Source organism: Balaenoptera borealis (genome assembly GCF_965194805.1).
Source record: "Balaenoptera borealis genome assembly, chromosome: 19".
Classification (NCBI taxonomy): Eukaryota; Metazoa; Chordata; class Mammalia; order Artiodactyla; family Balaenopteridae; genus Balaenoptera; species Balaenoptera borealis.
In genome coordinates this window covers 400,171-423,344 of record NC_138878.1, presented here as the reverse complement: position 1 = coordinate 423,344, position 23,174 = coordinate 400,171, and the positions used below count along the sequence as shown (strand labels likewise).

Genomic DNA, 23,174 nt, shown 5'->3' with positions numbered 1-23,174 from the left:
GTCTTTAAGGAACATTTATAACAAGTGATTCTGTACACGGCCCAGCAGGGGAGTGATGGGTCCTGAGATACCGCTGAAAGGGCTAAGCTGAGCCTTTTTCGTCCTGTCTGACGACCCCCGGCATGAATAGCCCACCATAAAGACAGAAGTCTGGGAGCATGAATGGCGCTCCCTGGGTCTGGGGTCCCTGAGAGCCCCCCATACCCTCTGTAGCTCCAGGGGGAAGACAGAACCCCCGGGCACCCCCCGAACCGTCCGAGACCCCACCCACCAGGCAACTCTCCTGGCTCTGCCTGTCTGCCAGCCTTGGAGGATGCCTTACCCACTCAGGTTGGCCCAGAAAGGCCCCAAACTGGAAAATTCTGGGCTTGCAGCCAGGGGGCTGGGACTGAGCTGTATTTGGGGTCAGATGACAGAGGCGGGCCACCCAACACCCCCCTCCGGCCCCCTGGGTGTGGACGCTGCTCTGGAGGGGAGGTGGGAAAGGGCCAACCCCGACCCCACCAGGACCAGAAGAGCGTGCGGCCCCTTCTTGAGGATGATCGAGAAGGGAACCATGGCTTTGCTTTCCCGTCTCGAAGTGCTGCGCGGGGGGACGGGCACAGAGCCGGCTTCCCTGTTGGTCTCAAGAACAGAAGAGGACAGACACGTCTTTACCATCTAAAACCATGGCTGTCACCTAATTAAAAGACATATTTGTTGTAAGCAGTGAGCACAGTAACACCCTCACGTGGTACAAAGAAATCCAAGTCCTGGCAAGGTGGGTCTGGACATCCTACTGGTGGCCTTCCCGCCACTTTGGGCCTCCAGCCAGGTACCATCATCTGCAGTAACTAATTACAGGTGTGTCCACCCCTCCCTCTGGACCGTCCTGCTGACTTCTGCTCGTCAGTATACAGAGAGTGTCCTCATTTCTCAACAGCTGCAGAGAATACCTCAGTTTTTAAATCATTCTCGTCCAGGTGAACATGGGACAGTGAACCCTGTGGCAGAGACACTGTCTTGTGTGTGTGTGCGGTGTGTCTGTGGGGTCGGTTTCCCAAAGTGGGGCTCCTCGTTCACAGGGCAAATGCAGTTTGATTTTAACTAACTTTTGGAGTTTGCCAGTCAGATTGGTACAAGAATCTTGCCATAGTTTAAGTTGCCTTTTTCTCATTCAGCTTTTTTTTCTTTTTGGTCATCTCTTTGTTCATGCCCTTTGCCCGTTTTTCTGTTGGATTGCTTCTTTTTAAAAAATGACTTATTAAGGCCTTTTGTGCTGTAAGCATTATTAGAAATGTGTTTTCCTAGTTTGTCACTGGTCTTTGATACTCTCCTGGGGTGTGTTGTCCGTGCGTCTGTGTTTTTCTCTAATGCCCTCTATCTGCTCCCTTCCAGTGCTTTCTGATTTGTAGAATATGAGGCGGGGAGTCCAACCTGACCTGTTTTTCAGATGGTTCTATCCTTGTCTGAATACAATTTACTAAAATCCCACGGGTTTGTTGGGCTGTTGTCTCCATGGGCTGACCTTTCTCGCGTGTCCTAAGCAGGGCAGTGAGTCCTGAGCGGCCGCTGTTCAGCCGGCACCCACCCAGCTCTCTCACGTAGCACGGCGCTCGTTAAGGAGGCAAGCGCTGGGTCTGGGCTTCCCTGGTGGTGCAGTGGTTGAGAATCCGCCTGCCAATGCAGGGGACACGGGTTCGAGCCCTGGTCCGGGAAGATCCACATGCTGCGGGGCAGCTAAACCCGTGCACCACAACTACTGAGCCTGCGCTCTAGAGCCTGCGAGCCACAACTACTGAGCCCATGAACCACAACTACTGAAGCCTCTGCGCCTAGAGCCCATGCTCCGCAACAAGAAAAGCCACTGCAATGAGAAGCCCACGCACCGCAACAAAGAGTAGCCCTTGCTCGCTGCAACTAGAGAAAGCCCACGCGCAGCAACAAAGACCCAAGGCAGCCAAAAATAAAAACAAATAAATAAATTTATAAAAAAAGAAAAGGAAAGAAAACGCTGGGTCCATCCCCCACCCCGTTCCCTCACTTTTGAACATTTGGTGGATAAAAAATAGCACCAATTTTCCCACAGATATTCTTCCACGTGATAAAGTGGTAACCAAAGCTGTTAGCAATCTGTCCACTGATGTTTCTGGAATGTATACTTTATGCCTGGTTTAGAGATACAGTTGTGAGCAAGACAGATACTGCCCGTGACTTTGGGGGGCTCGCCAGCAAATGGCGGTCAGGCCACAGTAGCAGACGCTCACCAAGGGGTTTGAGGGAACTTCGGGGTCTGTGGGGTCAGAGGTCAAGATTCCTGTTGAGCGGTGGTGTTTGCTATGCATTACTGTCTGGAGAACAAAGCAAACAAGAAAAAAGCAAACAAGAATTTCTTCAACGTGGAGAGGTCGGGCTGGGGAGCAGTACCTCCTTCTTACACCCCAAGCACCCTGCCCTTTGCCAACTCCCAAGGCCAGTGCCTGGGGGCCCCTTCCCGCTTTTGTAGATTCCTGCTCCCCAGTGGCTGAGCCCGGCTCACCCCTCAGCCCCCTTGCTCGGCACAAACGCAGTGACTGCAACGCGGGGTTCTTGCCCTTTCGCGATAGTTATCACTGATTGAAATCTGGCTTCCACAGTCGGTCGGTGCCCCGTTGACTCGGATTCAGTCCAGCTGTTTCCATTTAAAGGGCCTGGAGGCCGAATTCCAGCCTTATTTTTCCTGAACCGACGACCCTCCTGTAGTGACCCCAGAGAGCCAGCCCCTGGCCCCGCCTTGATCACTAGCTCGCGGTGTGACTCGGATAAGTCACTCCTGGGCCTGGACAGTCCCACCAGCCGGGCCCTGCGGGCAGCGGGTGGGGTTTGTCCCCTCCGGGCCCCCAGCAGGGACAGTGCCGCCCTCCCCCCGCCCACCGTCACCTTCACAGACAGGCCACAGGCGCGTCCAGCACCCCCGTCCTCAAGTGTCCCGGGGAGCCGAAGTGCTCGGGAAGAATTATCCGAGATAAAAGGTGGAATCTGATGGCAACATTCTGCGACGAAAGGAAAAGAAACGATCGAACAAAAAGTCCCCAGAGCAAGCGGGGAGGACAGGGACAGCCCGCTCTCCGGCCTGGCTGCAGGGCTTCCCTCAGGAGGTGTGGGCGGCAGCCCAGCTCTTGGCTCCCGGAGAGAAGCCCCCCCCTTTGCCGGCCCCCACCCTTGGGTCCCTGACACCCAGCCCGGGCTGGTCCATGGGGCGCCTCGGGGAGCCCGGCTCTGCGATGGAGGTGCCAGTGCAGGCCGGCCTCCGAGGCTGCCCGGGGGTCTCAGCAAGTTTGTCCCCCATCGGGGGCCGCTCACCTCTCCCCTCTGTCACGCTGCTTTGCCCTTTTCCTGTGACATCTTCCTCCCGTGAGAAGGACGTGTCAGGGGTCTCCTGGGCCTGGCATTTCAGGGCCTGTGTGACACCCTCCTGCGTGGAGGGCAGGGCAGTGTCCCAGAGTGACCTCAGGGCACACAGCCCCCTCGTGCCCCGCCTGGATGAGGCACACGTCCCTGCGAGGGGGGTCCCTGTACTGGTCTCTGCACCCCCTGGTCTGAAGCTCACCTGCCAGCTGGGTGGCCTCTGCAGGCCATTTGGCACCCATGAGCCCATCTGTGAAATGGGGCACTAATTAGACCCACCTGCAGTGGTTGGGGTGGTGGCCTCCAGAGGTGTGACCTCCAGGCCTGTGAACGTGACTGTGTTTGGGAAAATGCAGCTGTAATCAGGCCAGCATCGGCATCGCTGGGGCCTGGCTGGCGGGGAGGGAGGGAGAGGGTGACTGGGTTTGTGGGGTGGGGGGAGGCCAGCCTTGCGAGGGGGTGCGGGGGGCGGGTAGCGGGGGAGGACTTGGGCTCTGACTGGACCTGCAAGCGGCCCTGGGGCGGGGCCCAAGCCCAAAGCCGCTCTGCCTCGTGTGGGCCCTTTCTCCCCCTTGCCGGCATGGCCCGCAGCTGGCCCCTTGGCCTCCCGGGGCCCAGGGAAGGCGCAGGCCTCTAGTCTTTGTCTTCCTTGTCCACCAAACTGCAAAGTGCACCCTGACCTGCCTGCCACCTCCTGAACCCTGTCCTTCAGATTTTCCTAGAGAAAGTCAGCCCGTGACCCTCAAACCTCCAGGGACAGAAGTCCAGTTCTCTGAGTTTTCACTTGTTCACACGTGACGTGATCATTACGTAGATGAGACATGACACATCTCCCCCAGAAACTTCCCTTGCGCCCTCACCAACCCACAGCCCCTCCCGACCATCCCACCGCCCGGGTTACCCATCCCAGGACCCTGCACCCAGGGACTAAGGCTGAGTGTCCTTCTGTCCTTCTTCACGGCGTTCAACCATGTTGTTGTGTGTCCACAGTTCCCGTTCATTCTGTGTCAGGCTCCACGCGTGGACGCGCTATAACCTGTGGGTCTGTTCACCTAGGGGTGGAGGTCACGGCTGCCCTCTGTGCTACGGTTGTGACGGCCTGGTTGCAATACAGCTCGCATGCTGTCTGCTATGCACTGAATGTGCACACCCCCTGACAAGGCGGGCTTGAGTCAGTAGCCCCTCTATTGTCCTTAGGGTTCGGTCCAGACCCGCTGAGGCCAGTGAGGCCCCTGCAGGCCCCTGCAGCTTTCCCTCTCCCACATCTCTGCTGTCCTCTGCCTAGAACCTTTCTCCCTGGCCACCTGCCCTTCGAGATTCAGCTAGCTTGCCTCCTCCTCCAGGAAGCCTTCCTGTTCTGCAGTTCTGCCTGGCTGCCCTGGTGTCTGCCCTGCCCACTGCCGCCCAGGAACCTGCAGCTCTGAGCCACGTGGCCTGGGTGCGCGCGGCCCGTGCCTCGGTTTCCAGGGCTGGGAAAGGGGGGCCGCACCTGTGCTGCCCTCCGGACCCTCAGAGCATGCAGGGGGCTGCCCCACAGGCACGACCTCCGGGCAACACCGTGTGGCCCGACCAGCCACCAGAGGACAGCAGTGGAGGGGCGGGGGTGGGGACAGCTGCCAGGGCCACCTGGGGCCCATGTTGCGGGGTGTGGGTCTGAGGACCACGGGTGGCCCTAGGGGGCCCCCCCGAGCCCCTGGTCTCACCCCCGAGTGTCCACCAGCCTCAGGCTGAGCTCGGGGCTCCAGGCCTGTTTCACAGACAGGACAGGGCGGCCGCCACACAGCGCTTAGGAGACCCCGAGCATTTTCCCACGAGCGTCTCCTTCAAATCTAGAGGGTCCCTGTGCCGGGCACCGTTGTCCCCATCCTACAGTTCAGGGGGAGGCCGGCCCCAGCGGGAGGCCCTCGCCTGCCCTGCCCTGGTCCAGCCCAGTGACTACCCTGCCCTGTGGCGGGGCGGCCGGGCCGGGACACGGCTTCCCTGTTGCCATGCTGGACAGGGGGTGTAAACGGGCGGCGCCCCAAGGCGGGGGTCTCTGCAAGGAAGGGATCTGCTGAAGGAATAGCTGGTGGGGCCCCCAGACCTAACCCCCTTGTGGGAGGTGCTCCCAGCCTCAGGATTGCCTATGAGGCCCACAGGGAGGGTAGCCTGGCAGCCCTGGGCAGGACCTCGGGCACTGTCTAAACGTTCCTGGGATGTCTCATGCTCAAATACAGAAGCCCACCAGCCAACAGGAGACCCGGTGTCCCTCACAGGAGCTCATCCAGTGGCCACAGGCGCAGGAGGGGAGGAGCCCGGAGGCCAGCCTGGAGGAGGGAGCGCACTGGAGGCTGCCCCCACCCCTGTGCCCGCCTTTGCTTTGTCACACATTCTGTGGTCCTGGCTTGTCCTAGAAGCTGAGGACACACGAGGGAGTGAGACAAATCAAACCCAGTGAGGATGGGGCCTCGGGGGCGACAAACGGGGAGCCTCTGCCCATCACACATCCTGCCAGACCCTGGCAAAGGCAAGACTAAGAATGTCAGCGCGCGTCACACAGCCCGGTTCTGACTGCGAGCCACGCGGCCTCTGTCTGAGCCTGGCAGCCCTTCCCAGGCCCCAGCAGCCACCCTGGGACAGATGGAGATGTCTCCCTGCCAGGCCCAGGTGCCGGCTCTGTGAGCTGGACCGTGCTGGCCAGTGTTTGGTGGCCCAGGGCACCCCAACCCCAGAAGGAAGGGCAGCCGGCCGTGGCGGTGTGCGTCCTTTGACCCCAGGCCTCCCGAGGAAGCCTCTCCGAGGGGCGTCCCCTGGAGATTACCGCTGACTCACCCATCTGGGCGTTCCCCAGGCTCAGGCTGACGAGGCATGGTTTCTCTCTGGGGACTTTCAGAAGGACAGATGTGTCGCCCAGGGTCACAGATGTGAAAGCAGGAAGGGTGCAGTGCAGCAGACGGGGCCCCCGTGCCCACACACTTGCTGGCAACCCCTGAGCCTCCTCCCTCGGGGGCTCCTGGCCGGCCAGCCCCACGGTGGCGGGGGAGGTGGGTGAGGGGGGAGCCTGAGCCAGCAGGTAGGGTCTCACCTGACACCCCTGTGAACGGAGGGCTCAGGGCTGGGTTGGGGCCCTAAGGTGCCCAGACCCCCATCTCTGTGCAGAGCCCGCTTGAACCCTCTGTTTCTGGTTTAATTAATTTGATTTTTCCGTGTTAATGCACATGCTAAAATTTTCAAACAGTACAAAGAGTAATAATATCAAAGGCAGAAATCTCCCTCCCGCACCCCGTCCTCAGTGCCTCTGGCCCTCCGGCCGTCCGGCTATGCCGGGGCCCGGGCAGACCCAGTGGGGAAGTTCTGCTCTCCAGCCTTTCTGCCCCCGGAGTGGTGCCACCCCACATGTGGAACTGGGACGTCGTCCTCCAGGGAGGGGCTGCACCTGGCTGCCTCCCCCGGCCCTGGTCCACAGTGCCCAGGGGGGGACACTCAGCCCTTCTCCGCCCTGACCCGCCTCTCCTCCCGGGCCCTCCCTTCCCGGTGCCATTCACCCCGCACCCGCGCAGGGGAGGGTCAAGGGAGTTGATTTCCTCCAGAGCCTCAGCAGGGGGCCTCCTAGCTCTGCAGCCTCTGCTTAGATCCCCACCCCCTCCTCACTCTGGATCCCCTTGAAATTTGAGGTGGGGAGCGCCCCCGACCCAGGCCCCATGGCCACGTCCCCTTCCTCGCAGTACTGGCATCTGAGCTCCTCACAGCAGTGCCCCGACTAGGGGGCTGTCCCCACTCAGAGTCGGCCAGGGCAGAGGGCAGGCAGGAGTGCGGCTGTGCACGCCCCCCTGTGCCCCCGCCCGGGCTTCGGGGAGCCAGGGTGGGCCCAGCTGTGTGTGCCCTCCCCGGCTGGCGATGGGACTGCCAGGCGCCTGCCAGCGCTGACCAGGCTGTTCCCCACTTCCCACCCTAACCCCAGAACCCTGAAACCAATGAGCGCAGCCAGCCCCGAGCTGGGCCGGGTCACCACCCAGACCCTTCCCTGGGTTTGAAAGTCCCGTGTCTCTGCCGAGGACATTCTGATCCCTGATTGCTTTTGAGCCTCCTGTAGCTGGGAATGTTACATATATAGAAACCAGGGCCCCCTGCCTCTGGGCCTGCCCGCAGCCGAGGATGCCTTCCAGCCCTGAGACACAGCGGTGTTCCACCCCAGCAGTGAGGGCGGCGGGCAGGGGTGGAATCCCAGGCCCTCAGGTGCCAGGCTGCCCGCTGCCTGGTGACGCTGTGCGCCAGGCAGGAGGCACCCGGGGCCCAGGTGTCCCCCGTGAGCCTCCTCCCCACAGCTCCTAACTCAGCCCTCCCACCGATGCCAACAGCCTGCCCAAGGCGGCCCCCACCCCAGGACCGCCCGGCGCCCAGCCCAGCCCCGGCCCGAGGCCCGAGGCCCAGCCCGAGGGTCAGAGGGCGCTGAAACCCGGTGGGCCGTGCGTGCCGGGCACGCCTGGCTCACGTGTCTGCAGAAACGCGGACCGGCTGACACGTGTGCGGCATTCAGCCCTCTGTCCCGCGCTCTGAGGTGTGTCGAGAAGGCCCCCGGGGGAGTTGCTGTTCTGTGTAAGGGAGGTGAGGCCGCCTGCGGAACTCGGGTAGATGGAACTTGAGAAAAACAGAAACAACCCCCCAGGCGTCGCGGGGAGCCCGGCGCTGTCTGGGCTGCAGGATGGCTGTCTCCTCCTGCCACCGCGGGCCACCTGGGCCAGGGAGCTGTGGAGAAGCCACCAGCCTGAAGGCCACTCCCGGGGGCTGGGTGGACGAGGTGTCGTCCATGAGGAAATTGGGCAGTGAGGATCTGGGGGCAGAGGTCCAGGTGGTGGCTTCATGGCTGGGCGTGGATGGTCGAGGGGCCTGAGGACAGCCCAACCCAGACGTAGCCAGGTCTGACGCTGTCTGTGCCCCAGGGCCTCCTAGGACACACCCCACAACCCACCAGGGGTGGTCACGGGCTGAGGGCATGGCTGCCGGCCCTGAGGTGGGCATGGGGGCTGGGTGGGCACAAGGACAAAGAGATAAGGGCGTCTGCAAGGATAAGCATGTGTGTGTTGTGTGCTGTGTATGTGACAGGACAGGCCTGGTAAGAGTGTGTGTGTGAGTGTGTGATCACATCTTTGTACTTACGTCTGAGTGTTTGTGTGATCACATCTGTGTACTTATGTCTGAGTGTGCGTGCTTATATTTACGTGCTAAGTATGTGTGTCTCTGTATGTGCACATCTGCATCTCTGAATGCATATGTGCTGATCATGTGTACAAGTCGGCATGTGTGTACTTGTAAGCATGTGCTGTGTCTGCACGTGCAGGTATGGGACGTGTCTGAGCATTCTCGTCTGCGATGTTCAGGTGCGTACGTGTGCAGGTATGGGGATCACGGGTAGGTGTGTCTGCACGTTCGCTGTGTTGGTGTCTCGGGGCACAGGCGTCTGCACGCAGGTGGTTGTGCGTGTACACCTGTGTAACTGTGCATTGGATGTGGGTGTGCTCTGTAGCCTGGGTGGTGTGTGGTTGGCTGTGTTTGCACGTCTCTCTGTGTTTGCTCACGCACATAGCGTGTGTATTCCTGAGGGATGGGCTGTGGACTCAGGCCCTGCGTGCTGCTCTGGGCTGTGTCGGGGCCTGGGCTCTGGTCCCTCCTGGCTGGTCGACAGCCCGGCCCACATGGGTGGACCCAGTCTCGGTCCTGGGAGCTCGGGTGAGCGTCTGGCCTGCCGTGCAGGGGCCTCGGGTGTGTGAGGATCCAGCTGGGCCCTGACTGCCCCCCGGACGCAGAATCTGCTGTCTCTTCATGGGCCGCCTCTCTGTGGCTCTGGCCGAAATTTAACAGCGCTGTTTAGTTTCTGTGTGTTTATTTTCCTGTGTTCCTTCTGTTTATGGCAAGTGACATTGATGTTTCCAGTTAATAATATGACTCTCCTTATTTAAATAAAAAGCGATAATGCTTTAAAGCAAACTATTAAGCGGCTCGCCTGAGAGCTGAGCTGGCTGCAAGGCTGGGGCGTCCTCCCAGGGACCCGCCGGGGAGAGCACGTGTCCTCGGCCGCCACCGATGTGGGGCTTCTCGTTACTAAGGCGACTGTGGGGTGCGGCCATCTCCAGCAGGCCGAGGCAGTTTGGATTACTCACCCCATTTTACAGACCAGGACACTGGTCACCGGCAGCGGGAGAAGGGCCAGCGGGTCAGCTCCCTGTCGCCGCACAACACGTCCTCGGCGGTCTCCCATCGCTTACGTTTCCGGGCCCGGCGGGGCCAGCTGGTCTCTGGCCCGCGGAGTCTGGCCTCAGCCGGGAGCTGGCAGGGGGGCCGGCGGTCGGCCAGCCGGCGGGGAGCTGGGCTGGTGTCTGCCTTCCCGATGGAGTGTCCAGCACAGGAGCCAGGCGGCAGCACGGAAGTCACGCCCGCCGCCTTCTCTCTGCGGGTCAAGCCAAGTGCCCCTTCTCTCGGCGAACAATAAGGAGGGCGCGTGGATGGAGACGCGGGTGCTGCCAGCTCCGGAAAACACAGTCGGCCACGCGGGAGTTTGAACCCGGGGTGGCCTGGTTTCCAAGCTCGTGCCCTTAACAAAGCCTGTTCGCACCTCCTGAGAGCCAGTCTCTAAAATCAAAGGACGGGGGCCAGGCCGTCAGGCGCGGCTGTGTCTCTGAGGCTCACGTCCCTGGGCGCCGAAGCGGAAACCCTGTGAGAACCTCCATAGCGACACCCACCGCATCCTCCAGGTCAGAAGGTCAGCCTGGGATGGGCATCTCCTCGCCATGTCTGTCAAGGTGGGAGGACTTGACTCAAGCAGAGCCTGCTGTGTCAGAGAAAGGAAGGATCCTCAGCAGGAAGGTTCAGCCTGTTTCTGGGGACGAGAAGCTGGACGGAGGTGGCCCCTTCGGGAACACGTACAGAGGGGGCGGCAGGGGGGCAGGGGGCAGCGACCCAGCAGAAATCGGAGAGGAACTCGGTTCAGACGTCACGGGAGGGGGTGGGAGTGAGAGACGTGGCTGAAATCGGGCTTGTGGTTGGCTGGATCGTGGACCAGCTGACCCCCAGCGCCCAAGTACACAGACGCATGACCCTGGTTGGCCCACGGCCAGGCTGACTCTGGGGGAAAAGACACCAGTGGGTCCTTCCCTAAAAAACCATTTGTTTTGAGAATCAGGGTTGCTACTGACATGCTCATGTTAGATGCTGACATTAAGGGCCCCCACTGTAACGGCGGCCCCCGTCTTGAAGCTGGGAGGTTGCCCGTGTATCCACAGCACAGCAGCTTGGCTACTGCTACATCCTTAAATATTACGTATGAAGTGACCAAGACCTCCAGCTGGTTGACGACAGCCTGCACGTGCAACAAAAGGTCCAGATAAACAATGGAAAAAAAAAGGTCCAGAGGAGGGCTTCTCTGGTGGCACAGTGGTTGAGAATCTGCCTGCCGATGCAGGGGACACGGGTTCGAGCCCTGGTCTGGGAAGATCCCACATGCCGCGGAGCAACTAGGCCCGTGAGCCGCAACTACTGAGCCTGCGCGTCTGGAGCCTGTGCTCCGCAACAAGAGAGGCCGCGATAGTGAGAGGCCCGCACACTGTGATGAAGAGTGGCCCCGCTTGCCACAACTGGAGAAAGCCCTCGCACAGAAACGAAGACCCAACACAGCCAAGAATGAATAAATAAATAAATAATAATTTAAAAAAAAAAACTGTGATCTTTAAAAAAAAAAAAAAAAAAAGGTCCAGAGGAAACATTATCATCCAGTAAACAGGAGAAAACGAAACTTCTCACTGATATCAGACAATATGGCTTCCGTAACAAGAACAAGGTGCAAAGGAAAAAAAAAAACCCACCACCAACAGAAACACAAGAAAGCACTCTTGGGAGATTAAGTATATAATTCCTGAAAGAAAACTTTGGATAAAAGTGCTCGAATTCAGAACTGAGGAAATTCATAGAATAAATTCAAAGAACAGAATTTCTATTCTATTCATAAATTCACAGAACAGAAATGCATAGAATAAAAGCACGAGGAAACCTAAAACAGGAGAGAAAAACACAAGAGACAAAAAGGATCAGCGCGGGATGGCCAGCATCTGACGGAGCGCCGTGCCCAGGAGAGTGGGCAGAGAGGAAGCAGGAGAGAAGGGACTCCAGGGCGTGTCCTGGGACCAGAGGCAGAGCTGGTGAAAGTGGGTGCAGGGCGGTCGGATGAAACAGAGTCTCCAGTGAGGCACGACACTGAGAAAGTGCAGAGCCCACGGAGAAAGAGGGGATTCCAGGAGACTGTGCAAGAAAGCAACACGCCGCCTACAAAGACCTGGATTCCCGGCAACAGTGCGGTGCAGATGGCCCCGGAAACTTCACTTTCAGAGAGGAAACGGTTTGTGACCCAGAACTGCATGGCCAGCAAAACTGCTGCTCAGTTATGAGGGCATAATAGTCATGTGCAAACCCTCCAGGACTTGGAAATCCGCTTCCCGCACACCCACTGCTAGGGGTGGTTTGGGGACCAGCTCTACCAAAAAGGACATAAACTAAAAGGCAGAGGGCTCAGGGCAGAAATTAAGTGGGAACCATAGATCCGAAGCCAGGGGCGGTGAGGTAGGAGGCCCAGAGCTTGGAAGATTGTGAGGACATGGTAACAGCACCCAGTGGAAGGAAAAAAAGGCAACCAGAGACCCCAGGATGGACACTCAGACTCCAGAGCACACAGGTTCAAGGGTGAGTTTGGGGGCCTGACCCGCGGGGCCACAGGGCGGCGATCCCAGCAGGAGGTACCACGGTGACTTGTGTTCCGGAGAGCTGCTGCGGCTGAGAAGTGTGAGCGCTCACACAAGCGGCCTGACCCTGAGCGCCCCGGCCAGCCGCAGGCTGTGAGTCACCAGAGGGAGGGTGTGGAGCACACGCTGCACAGCACGAGCCCCCCTGGGCGTGGACTTGGGCCCTTTGAGTGTCATATTCCAGGGCCGTCGCCCTGGACATCCTCTCCTGTTTGAACAAGGGTGTACCCAGCCTTGAGTCTTCTCATGCTCGGGTCACCCTGGCAAGTGTGGTCACGCCCTCAGCTTAGCTCCTAGAAACGCCGGCCTCTGTCACCAACCTGCAGGAGCGTTCCGCAGCTGATGTCACGAAACCTAATGTGAATGGCCCGGTGAGACCAGCTGTGCAGAACCGCGGGGGGGAGCTGGGACCAGAGGAAAGGTCAGATGTGGCCTTGACTCTATCTAAAAGTTTCACATTTCGTTCATCATGGATTTTTTGGGGGGGCAGGAATTTTTGATTTTTAAAAATGTTGCTTTAAAATACTAGTTATCTCCATGACTGAGGTTCCTAGTGTCCCCACTTTGAAATTTGCCCCCGAGACAGTGCCCCTCTCTCCCTGCCCTCGCCCGGCCCGGGCACCTGAGCTGCAGAGGTGGGAGGCTGGGGCCAAATCTTACCCCGGGGAGGAGAGAGTCCGTAGGTGACGTGCAGAGTGGATGGTGGGGGGCCCGTCCCTCGGTGACACGGCGACAATGAGAAAATAACATTGAAAGTCCCCCTTCCGCAGTGCAACTGGGCCGTGGGCCCCTCTCCTTCCTTTCTTTCCACTGGGCTGTTAAACTAATGAAGTATTACAGAGGAATGAGCAGAGAATTTAAAATCCTTTAAGCAATTAAATGAATTCTGAATTTAAAATGAAAAGGTCAAAATCAAGTGTCTGGCAGATTTAAAGAGACAAACCCATGGAGCCACCTGGGGAGGGTGGAAGGGGTAAAGGAGAACTGGCAGACCTGGAGGGCCCGCGTGCTCACAAAGGAACAGTCAGTCTGCCGCGGGGGTCGTGGCTGCAATGCTGAGAGATGGCCCCTCAGCCACGGAAGCAGAGACACGTGGATCGCACAGGATGCCACTATTCCCAGGGAAATGGCCAAGGAAGTGCCGCAGACAAATGAGAAAGAAATCAGAACGAATATCTCAAGAGAGGAGGAGACAAAGTATACAAGACACAGCAAACCTAGGAACATGTGTGGTTACATTTAAATGAATGTCATGCCCCGTGGGCTGTAACTCTAGTGGTAAGGAGTTTATATGTTGAAAGAGACACACAGACTTCAATACGACTGTTACAAGTATGAGGGAAGACACTAGCAAAGTAGTGACACGCAGAGGAACTTTCTAACCGTGGTAGGAAGGGAATCGAAGTAACACGAAGAACACCGCAGAAGCAAGAAACGGGAGGAGCAGGGCCGGCCGTAGCTTGGGAAGTAGCAAGGCTAAGGGAGGATGCAGTGCTGTCACCGTTGTACTGGCTTAAACGGTCACATTTACAGACAGAGACGCTCAGATGAGGTGAAGAAATAAAACACAGTTATATGCTCTTGCAACTTCCCTGGCGGTCCAGTGGGTGAGACTTCGCCTTCCAGCACAGGGGGTGCTGGTTCCATTCCTGGTCCGGGAGCTAAGAGCTCATGAGCCTCGTGGCCGAAAAAGCAAAACGGAAAACAGAAGCAACACTGTAACAAATTCAATAAAGACTTTAAAAACGGTCCACATCAAAAAAAAAAGAAAATTGAAAAAAAATACAATCACATGCTCTTAAAAAAAGCCAACTCTGAAACAAAAACGATAAGGGGAAAATGTTGAAAATACGTAGAGACAAATGGAGCGGGCCGGTGTGAACAAGGGGGGAACGTGTGCTCACAGCCGTGTCAGAGAGGAGGGTTCCGGGGAGAAGCCCCCCCAGCTGCAGACGGGCATCGCCCGCCACAAAGCAGCAGCGTCGGGTCACAGAGACAGGCCAGGGAGGTGGAGGGGGCTGGACACAGAGCACGGAGGACCGTCGAGGTGTTGGGGTCATGGGGACAGTGCGAAGGGCAGGCGGGGTCCTGGCTCGGCGTGGCAGAGGGAAACCCTCGGCTTTAATGCCCGTGTCCTGGCCCAGCACCTGCTGGGCCACAGTTCCCAGGCAGCGTGGTCGGAGCCCTGGATTCCTCACCCTTCAAGGGGGTCTTTTCTGCACAGAGTGGTGAAGAGGGTGGAATCCCAGGGCCTGGCACTGAGGATGCCCCAGTGCGGAGCGGGGGCAAGTCCTCGATGGGGTCTGGGGCTGGCGGCCTCGTCCCCGGGCATCTGGGTGGAGGACACCCCGGAGCCCCTCCTCCCGGGGTGAGTGGTGGGTGGAGGGAGGGAAGGTAGACGGCCCCACCTCTTCTCAGTCTCCCCTGCAAGCTGCCGTTTCAACAGGAGGGAAACGGGGCTGGAGGCCCAGGCCCCGGGATGCACAGCTAATGACGGCAGAGCCAGGGTTGGGACGTGACCCCCTTCCCAGGCGGGAGAAAGGGCCTGGAGCTGGGCCCGTCCTGTCCTTGGGGCCAGGTCGGGGCTCAGGGAGGCCACCGGCCTGGGACCTGGGCTCCACAGGGCTGGTCTGCGTGAGGGTCCAACGCCATCCAGGGACAGAGGTGGCAGGGAGCCCAGCGAGGGGGTAGGGTCTCCACAGCTCAGCAGCCCTGAGGATCCAGGGTGGGCTGGGTCCACCCAGCTGCCCAGCAGAACCCTGGATGCTGGCCCAGCCCTGGGACCGGGATTCATGATGCACTGGGCCCAGCGCTGCCTGGGCATCCGGTTCTCAGAACCGTGCCCCCCACCCTGCAGCCCCTGCCTCCCCCAGGAGGCCTGAGTGTGCGCCCCCCAGCAATAAGGAACTGCAAACGCTCCAGGCTTCCGACCCCAAGCCCCAGCATCCAACGTGCTCGGTCAGAAGCCTGCAGCCGGAGCGTGGGTCGCTGTGCAGACGCCCCCAGCACTGCGGTGGGGTGTGGTGGGAGTGCGCCTGCCGGGCTGTGCCCCACCTTCCAAGGAGAGTAACAAAAAACTACTTCACAGGCAAACAAAGGGGTACATTCAAGGACACAAAACTGAATCTTGTTTGCAGACCTCAGACACCGGGTCCTGGGGGCAGGACACAACAAACACTGGCGGCCCCTTTCCCTGCGCTAGCCCATCCTCTGCCCCGCCTCTGGGCACCAGCCCCGCCCCTGGGCACCAGCCCCGCCCCTGGGCACCAGCCCCGCCCCTGGGGTTTTACTACACTTGGCCTGGCCCAGACAGCGACGCCCAGCCTCAGGGGCGAGGAACTCCCATCTATCCACCCTTGCGGGGAATGTGCTGATTACTGATAAACAGGGGAGGTCCTGGCAACAATCACCTGGACCAAAGCCGTCTGTCTTCTGGCGCCCAGGACGGCGGTCAGGACAGCCGCACAGGAGCAGCAGGGGAGCGCGTCCCTGGGGAGCGTGGCATGTGGACCAGCTGGTGGTTCTGGGCCCTGGCGGCCGTCTGCACTGCAGACCAGTTCCGGGACTCAGCGGTGAGGCTCATGCAGGCCACGCCTGTCATTGACGGGTAAGCCGCCACCCATGTGATGGGGCCGGGGGTCCGGGCCGGGGGAGCTAGGGTCGAGGCTCATGTGCCCTTGACCTGAGACAGGAGCTGCCCTGTCTCCAATGGGACTCAGTTCCTCCAACTGCACTGTGGCCTTTGCCCTTTGCTGGACTCAAGTTTTTTTGTGGGCTCTCTCAGGGCCCCAGAGACTTCAGTAGATGAGGGCCTGTGGGGAACGCGGCAGGAAGGAGGTGAATAGTGAGGCCCCCAAGGCCTCAGCAGCTCCCGGGACACCCCACAACCTGGACCCCTGGGGGCTGGATCCCAGCTCAGAGTGGGGCTGGGGCTGGGGGCCGTTGGGGCCTGGCCCAGGGTCCTGTGTCACAGGAAGTGCAGGTGAGGGTGGCGTCTGCTGTGGCCCTTGGGGGACCCTGTCGGCCCTCTTGACCCTCCTTCCTGAGACCCTCTCGTCAAGCCTACCCCTCGCTCCATCCACCTGGGGTGACCCCATCAGGCTGTGTGCGCCGGCTTGACCTCACCGAGGCATCTCACGCTTCAGTGCCCCAGGCCAAGCTCCTGGGTGCCCACTCCCCCTGCCCCCCTTCCAGCCAAGACCCTGGTGACACCTTGTCACTCTTTCCCTGATGTCACAGCCAACTTGGCCATGCCTGTCCCCTTCACTTACTCTCCACCCCCACCCCTGTGCCTCTGACTGCCCCCTCCTGCCACTGGCCTGAGGTCAGGTCTCCGCACGGCAGCCAGAGGAAGTCTTGGAGACACAAGTACCAGCACCTCCCCTTCGAGCTCCAACTCCCACAGAGCTCAGAGCAGTAGCCGGAGTCCTCCCAGCGGCCCCCAGGACCCCTTGACACTGCAGGCAGGCCTGGCACTGCCCTTGCCGCCCTGCCCCCCGCTCCCACCCCCAGCTCCTCGGGGCTCTCCCAGCCCTGGGAAGGACGCCACCTGTACACACACACTCCTGCCCCGCCTGCTGTTTCCCACCGGGTGCTGGGAAAGTTGGCGTACCCACTTGCCCAGCCTTTATGGGACAAAAGCTCTGCAAGAAAAGTAGAGAAAACGGGTGTCTCATCACATAAGACTGGCAGGGATGTGCGGGGCAGCCCTAGATAAGGAAGTGGCCATCAGGAGTCAGAGTGCACCCTTCCCTCCCTCCCTCCCTCCCTCCCTCAGTCCTCCCCTGGTCCCTCCCCTCCCCCTCCTTCCTGGACCTCCCATCCCCCTGCCTGCATCTGAGGGTCCTCACATGGCTGGGTCTCCTCACAGGCATAGGAAGTTTGCTGCAGAGGCTGCTGCCCTTTGCTCCCATCCTGGAGGCCCTGCTGTCTGGCAGGTCTGGGCTCAGGGACCAGGCATCCCAGGCCAGCAAGGGCAGGTAGAATATGCCAACAAAATGAATGTTCCTTCCTTCCGGGGGACTCAGGGCAGCTGGGCACAGGGAGAGGGGGGTCCGAGTTTAGGTGCTGGGAGCTGTCCAGAGGTCCATGTGAGGGGTAAGATGGCTCAAAGAGCCCAGACAGCCAGGAGTACTCAGGAAGCTGGGATCTGGGGAGCTAGGATTATCCAAGGTCTTAGAAAGCCAAGACTAGGCTGACAGAATCAAAACCAGTTAGTATTAGCTACTCCTGTGGGTAAGAGAGACCCAAATAAGTAGCTTCAACAACAGAGAAGTCCAGACGGAGTCCTGGCACGGCATTCCATAATGGTGTGGCCACCATTCCCACAGTTACCTCATGGTTTAATGTGGCTGCACCAGCTCCAGCCATCACATCTGTAAGCCATAGCTGGCCTAAGTGTGTGTTTGGCTGTCGTTTCTAGCACTTCCCAGCACTCGGAATCCTCCCCTCCCCTCTTTGGGTAGGATGGCAGGGTCCTCTATCACAGCTGAGGATGCTACCCAGGCCACACAGATAAGGAGGGTAGATCCGTCAGGCTCCAGAACAGACTCCAGAATGTGGTGTTGACCTTAGTGCCGACACCTACAAAGGGAGGACAGGCTGAGGCGAGGAGGGAAGAGCAAAGTGGAGGCAGCTGGAGCGTGGGGCTGGATTTCCTAGAGGAGCAAAGGAGTAAGGTCCTGCTCAGCGCCCTGGCAGCTGCTGAAACTGTTCAACAATCAGCTTCAGGACCCGAGGGCCAACCTGACCACTGAGGCAGTGACCTCGCCTCGCTGGAGTTCATCCATCCCTCAGTCAGCAAAGGCGTCCTGACCACCAGCCCATGCCCAGCAGTCAAACCTCACAGCTGGGACAGGAGCTCCCCAGGAGACCAGGGGAAACTTCCAGGATCTGGAGCCCTGTGTGGGGCCCAGGGAGCCCTCACTTCCCACCGGGAGCCGTGGCCACCTTGCTGTGGAAGAGCCCACCCCAGGGGGCCGGACGACCTGGGCCGTCACGATGTTAACATTGTTAGTGACCCTCACAAGGCAGCCCCGTGTTACAGATGAAGAAACAGACACCGGGGAGGGAGCCAGGGCTGGGGGTGGGAACTAGGTGTGGGCGAGGGTCCTGGGGAGAGTGGGCATGGCTGCTGGGCTGGGGAGGAGGGGTGGATGGGAGGGCCCGCAGTGGGAACAAAGCCCCCTCTGGGCTGTCCTCACAGTCCCCTTGTCACCAGACTAGGGATCCGCTGGTCGGCTCCCTGGATGTCCCGTGCGTGTGTGCCCGTTGGCTGGTAAAAGCCAGATGCTGGGTGGGCCAGGGCTGGGCCTGAGACTCTGAAATTCTAACCAGCTCCCAGGGGCCGAGGCCCCTTCCGGCACCTGGAGCTTATGGCTCCAGCGGTCTCTCCCCTGGGGGCTGCTCCTGGTCCCCCTGTGACAGTTCCTGGATCCAGGGAGGAATGTGCCCCATGGCTGCCCCCCAGGGTAGGCCACGCCCCACACTTCCCCACCCTCTCCCTGCAGCAGAAGGATTTCATCTTTAATCTGTGAATCTCCCCCAGGCCTACACTCAGGAACCCCATGTCAACCAGCCTTGTTCATGGAGACTGTTTCAACTCCAAGCTCCCCCGACCTCCACAATTTTGAAGCCAGGCCGGCATCTGCCCTCCCTCTCCCCCAGTGAAAGGCTCCGGGAGGGCAGACCTGTCCACTTAGGGCTCAGCTCAGTGACCTGGCCTGGGGGTGCGGCCAGTTGAGAAGCTCACCTGTGCTCAGGTGTGTTCAGATAACAGCAATCACCCTGTGACCTTCCTAGTCCTTAGCACACGAGAAGAGGAGCTGGAGAGGGGCCAGCCTGACCGGGAGGGAGCTCGGGGGGCCCGGATCCAAGTGGCCATCCTGACCTGCCCCTGACCCCTCCTCCTGGCCCCTCTAGGCACAATGACCTGCCCTGGCAGCTGCTGAAACTGTTCAACAATCAGCTTCAGGACCCGAGGGCCAACCTGACCAGCCTGGCCCACACGCACACCAACATCCCCAAGTTGAAGGCTGGCTTTGTGGGTGCCCAGGTACGGTCCGGCCCGGAGCCTGAGGCACTGGAGCCCATCGCCTCCTCCCTTGCTGCCCTTTCCTGGTGGTGGCGTACTGCCCCGGGCCCTGAGAGGGGGCTCCGATAGCCACTCAGACTGTGGGGAGGGCTTCCGTGGCCGGAGGGAAGCCAGAGCCCGTGTGCCTGGGGCCCGGCTCCTCAGCTCCCAGCGCCTCCCCCCGTGACCCCCCCAGTTCTGGTCTGCGTACGTGCCCTGCGACACCCAGAACAAGGATGCCGTGAAGAGGACGCTGGAGCAGATCGACGTCATCCAGCGCATGTGCCAGCTGTACCCCGACACCTTCCGGTGTGTCACCGACAGCACAGGTGGGTGCCAGCGCCCACCAGCCCCGGTCCTGAGCAGGGTCTCCTGCGCCGCTCTGCGGTTTGTTTCACGTGGAAGCCAGTCCCCACACCCGGCACCCGGGCACACGTGTCGCCCGGTGCCCACCGCCCCTGGCCGGGCTCTTCTCGCAGGCATCCGGCAGGCCTTCCGGGAGGGAAAGGTGGCCAGTCTGGTCGGCGTGGAGGGCGGCCACTCCATCGACAGCAGCCTGGGCGTCCTGCGGGCGCTCTACCACCTGGGCATGCGGTACCTGACTCTCACCCACTCCTGCAACACGCCCTGGTGAGCAGCCCCGGGGGACCGGCCGGGCGGGAGGGTCTCAGGGCAGGGACCACCCCGGCACCTGTCTCTCCTCCTGCGGGTCCTGAGGTGGGTGGGCCCGGGCAACCACGCTGCCTCTCGGGCGCCTGCTCTCTGCTCTCCCAGGGCCGACAACTGGCTGGTGGACACGGGAGAAGACAAGGCCCGCAGCCAAGGCCTGTCACTCTTTGGGCAGGTGAGTGGGGCGCGGGGCCTCGGTCACCCTCAGAGGACCCGGTGCGTCACCTGTTTCCTCATCTGTGAGATGGGCCAGCAGGACGGGTCTTCCACTGGAACCCACAGGTCATTAGAGTGGCCTCCAGTCTTCCAGCCACTGAAGGGCTTGTTAACGCCTGGCCAGTGCCCTTCCCCACACCTGGACTTCCCAGGCGGCCGCCAGAAACCCCAGAAGGTCGTGTGAACCCGAGTGTGCACGGCACAGCCTGCCTGGTCCCAGGGTGCCGGCTGAGACCCTCCAGGCTGTGCGGGTCCCCTGAGCCCCGTCCCCCCTCAGAGCGTCGTGAAGGAGATGAACCGACTGGGCGTCATCATCGACTTGGCCCACACGTCCATGGCCACCATGAAGGCCGTGCTGCAGCTGTCCAAGGCCCCCGTGGTCTTCAGCCACTCCTCGGCCTACAGCGTGTGCCAGCACCGGCGCAACGTGCCTGACGACGTGCTCCAGCTGGTGGTGAGAGGCTGGACCGGGGCCGTCCGCTCCTGGGCTGGCCCTCGCGGCCTGGCCGCCCCGCCCACAGTGCCACCCTCTCTCCCGAGCAGAAGCGGACGGGCAGCCTAGTGATGGTGAACTTCTACAATGACTACGTTTCCTGCAGAGCGGAGGCCAACTTGTCCCAAGTGGCAGGTGGGCGGGGGTGAGCGGCCAGGGCGCCGGGCCGGGGCCTCTCTCAGGGCCCTCACGTGCTGCCTCTCTGCAGATCACCTGGACCACATCAAGAAGGTGGCGGGGGCCGGAGCCGTGGGCTTGGGTGGGGACTACGACGGTGTGTCCAGGTGAGGCGAGACCCCCTCCACGTGCTGTGAGGGGCGGGGGGGGGGCCGCCGAGGACGCCGGGGCACGGGATGGGGGCCCCCAGGCCCTGCCCCCTGGGATGCAGAGCCTGGCTCTCTCCACCCGCATCTCAGGCTCCCCTCGGGGCTTAAGGACGTGTCCAAGTATCCAGACCTGGTGGCGGAGCTGCTGAGGAGACAGTGGACCGAGGCAGAGGTCAAGGGCGCCCTGGCCAACAACCTGCTGAGGGTCTTCGAGGCGGTGGAGCAGGTGAGGGGCCCCACACTCCCCGCTTCGCCGCCCACCTCCTGCCCTCAGGCAGGCGGCCGACCTGTGTCTCTCCCCAGGCGAGCAGTCACACGCAGCCTCCTGGCGAGGAGCCCATCCCCTTGGACCAACTGGAGGCCTCCTGCAGGACCAGCTACGGCTACTCAGGGGCCCCCAGCCTCCACCTCCAGCCGGGGGCCCTGCTGGCCTCCCTCGCGCTCCTCGTCCTCTGCCTGTGTCCCCTCTGATGCCCTGGCGGCTGGGACGGCAGCGACTCCCTGTGCGCTCAGACTGGCCTGTCCTGGGCAGGCACCTGTGCTCCCCTGGGCAGCGCAGAACACAGGCACAGCGGGACCCTCAATAAAGTCGCCGATCCTTCGAGTCTCGTGTCATCAGCACCCTGGCCCTGGAGGGGGCTCCTGGCTGGACACCAGACACAAGAGTGCCTGAGTCCTGAAGGTCAGGGCCAGAGGGATCAGGGTCTGAGAGGCTTTGCGTAGACGTTGCTGGAGGGTCTTTAAAATAACACACAGTCCAGGCACCAGCTGCCACCTCCCCACACACATCTGTACACAGGCGCGTGCACACACACAGGCACGCACACGTGTGCACACCTGCACCCCACATCCTTATACCGGTGCACACCCATGCACGCACATATACACACCCACACGCACTCACACACGTGTGTGCCCACGGCCCACCCCTGGGGCCAGCCTCTCTTGGCAGACAGGAAAGCAAGGTCCGGAGCAGGGAGGACCCCAGCCCTGCAGGGTGTCCTCACACACCATGAACAAGGCCCCTGCAGGGCAGGGCTTCACGCAAGAGGGGCTCAGTAGCGTTCCCCCTGCCACCGGTCATTCGGTGCATGTGTCTTGAGATGAATAACTTAGTGGGTGACAGACCCTGGACAAGACCCCCAACACATCCCTGCTGGCCTCTTTCCAGGCCAGATCCCCTGAGGATGCCCCTCTGTGCCGTTACCCACCGGTGCCTGCCAGCCTGGGCCCTGGGAGCCAGCGAGGACCTCTGGGCTGGGGCCCTGCCTCTCTCTCCCAGCAAGCACTCTCTCCAGGGAGAGCTAAAGCCACCAGCAGGGACATTGTGGGTATTTGCTGATCACTTAGGATCAGTTTAACGTTAAAGGAGAAAAAGCAAGTCGAGGGTTTCTGTCCTAAGTTGGCCGAATCCTGCCCAACACGCCAGCCTGCCACGGCTGGCTGATTTATCTGCCGGGGCTGTTGGCAGCTGGAGGGCCCCCTGGTGGGCTGCAGGTGGGCACGCCTAATTTTGCTAACTGGGAGGGATTTTCCCATAAGAAACGCTTTACTATTTGTCAGAAAGAATCTTAAGCACATTAGAATCACACCAGAGGCCACGCCTCAAGTGCCGTCCCCAGAATCTGGTTCTGGGGACCCTTCTGCTCGCCCCTCATTCACCCTGGGAGACACAGGCCTGCAGGCCTTCCCTGGGGGTCCTGGTGAGGGGCTCCGGGAAGGCGGGTGCCACACCCGGGCCCACCCAGCAGCGTGGAGTCTGCTCAGAAGACCCTGGAGGGCTGTCTCCCCAGGCAGGGCCCACATCAGCGATTCTCCAACCAGGCAACAAGCAGCCCCAGGCCCTGTTCAAACCCAGACGTGCTCAGAGGGGACCAGGGGGGCCCAGAGTCACAGGTGGTCACTCTGGCAGGTGGGCTGGGCACAAGGGGCAGGGACCCCACTGTGGTTCTGATTCTACAACCCTGGCCACGGTTCACATGCCCGAAAAACTGATCAAGACCAGCCAGGCTGCAAAGCACCGGCGTGAAACACAAGCCAAATAATCTAACAGACGCCAGCCACTTTGAAGAGGGCGTGGCTGAGAGCAGAGCCTTCTGACGACACATCGAGGGGCCCCGGCAAGGCCTGCGACAAACCCAGTCCTCTGGTGGGTAAGGGCGTCTCTCGGAGTGGGGTGGGGGGCAGCCAGCAGTGCTGAAACTAGAACTTTGTGCGGGGAGCAGGGGCTGAGAACCTGAAAACGGGGTTTTCACTGCCCAAGGAGT

At 60.7% G+C, this 23,174-nt stretch overlaps 1 protein-coding gene and 1 long non-coding RNA gene across 4 annotated transcripts; one reads left to right on the top strand and one right to left on the bottom strand.

Moving 5' to 3' along the window:
• Window positions 1–1,946: 1,946 nt before the first annotated feature.
• On the bottom strand, window positions 1,947–7,722 carry LOC309617356. Its single transcript, XR_014237947.1, has 4 exons — window positions 6,178–7,722; window positions 3,322–3,433; window positions 2,899–3,011; window positions 1,947–2,330 (listed from the first exon to the last, which is right to left on the bottom strand). It is a non-coding gene; the product is annotated as an uncharacterized lncRNA (long non-coding RNA).
• A 138-nt stretch (window positions 7,723–7,860) lies between these two features.
• DPEP1 (dipeptidase 1) lies at window positions 7,861–21,511 on the top strand. 3 transcript variants are annotated; one of them, XM_082369534.1, is made up of 11 exons: window positions 7,861–7,950; window positions 15,575–15,738; window positions 19,053–19,185; window positions 19,400–19,532; window positions 19,683–19,833; window positions 19,978–20,047; window positions 20,366–20,542; window positions 20,632–20,716; window positions 20,790–20,865; window positions 20,998–21,133; window positions 21,211–21,511. In XM_082369534.1, the coding sequence occupies exons 2-11, from the start codon at window positions 15,635–15,637 to the stop codon at window positions 21,376–21,378; spliced, it is 1,233 nt and encodes a 410-aa protein (XP_082225660.1). In that variant the 5' UTR covers window positions 7,861–7,950; window positions 15,575–15,634; the 3' UTR covers window positions 21,379–21,511. The 3 variants fall into 3 exon arrangements, with proteins under 3 accessions (XP_082225660.1, XP_082225658.1, XP_082225659.1); XM_082369532.1 differs by lacking the exon at window positions 7,861–7,950 and adding an exon at window positions 11,824–12,072 and having other exon boundaries at window positions 15,575–15,703; XM_082369533.1 differs by lacking the exon at window positions 7,861–7,950 and adding an exon at window positions 11,843–12,072.
• Window positions 21,512–23,174: the final 1,663 nt, after the last annotated feature.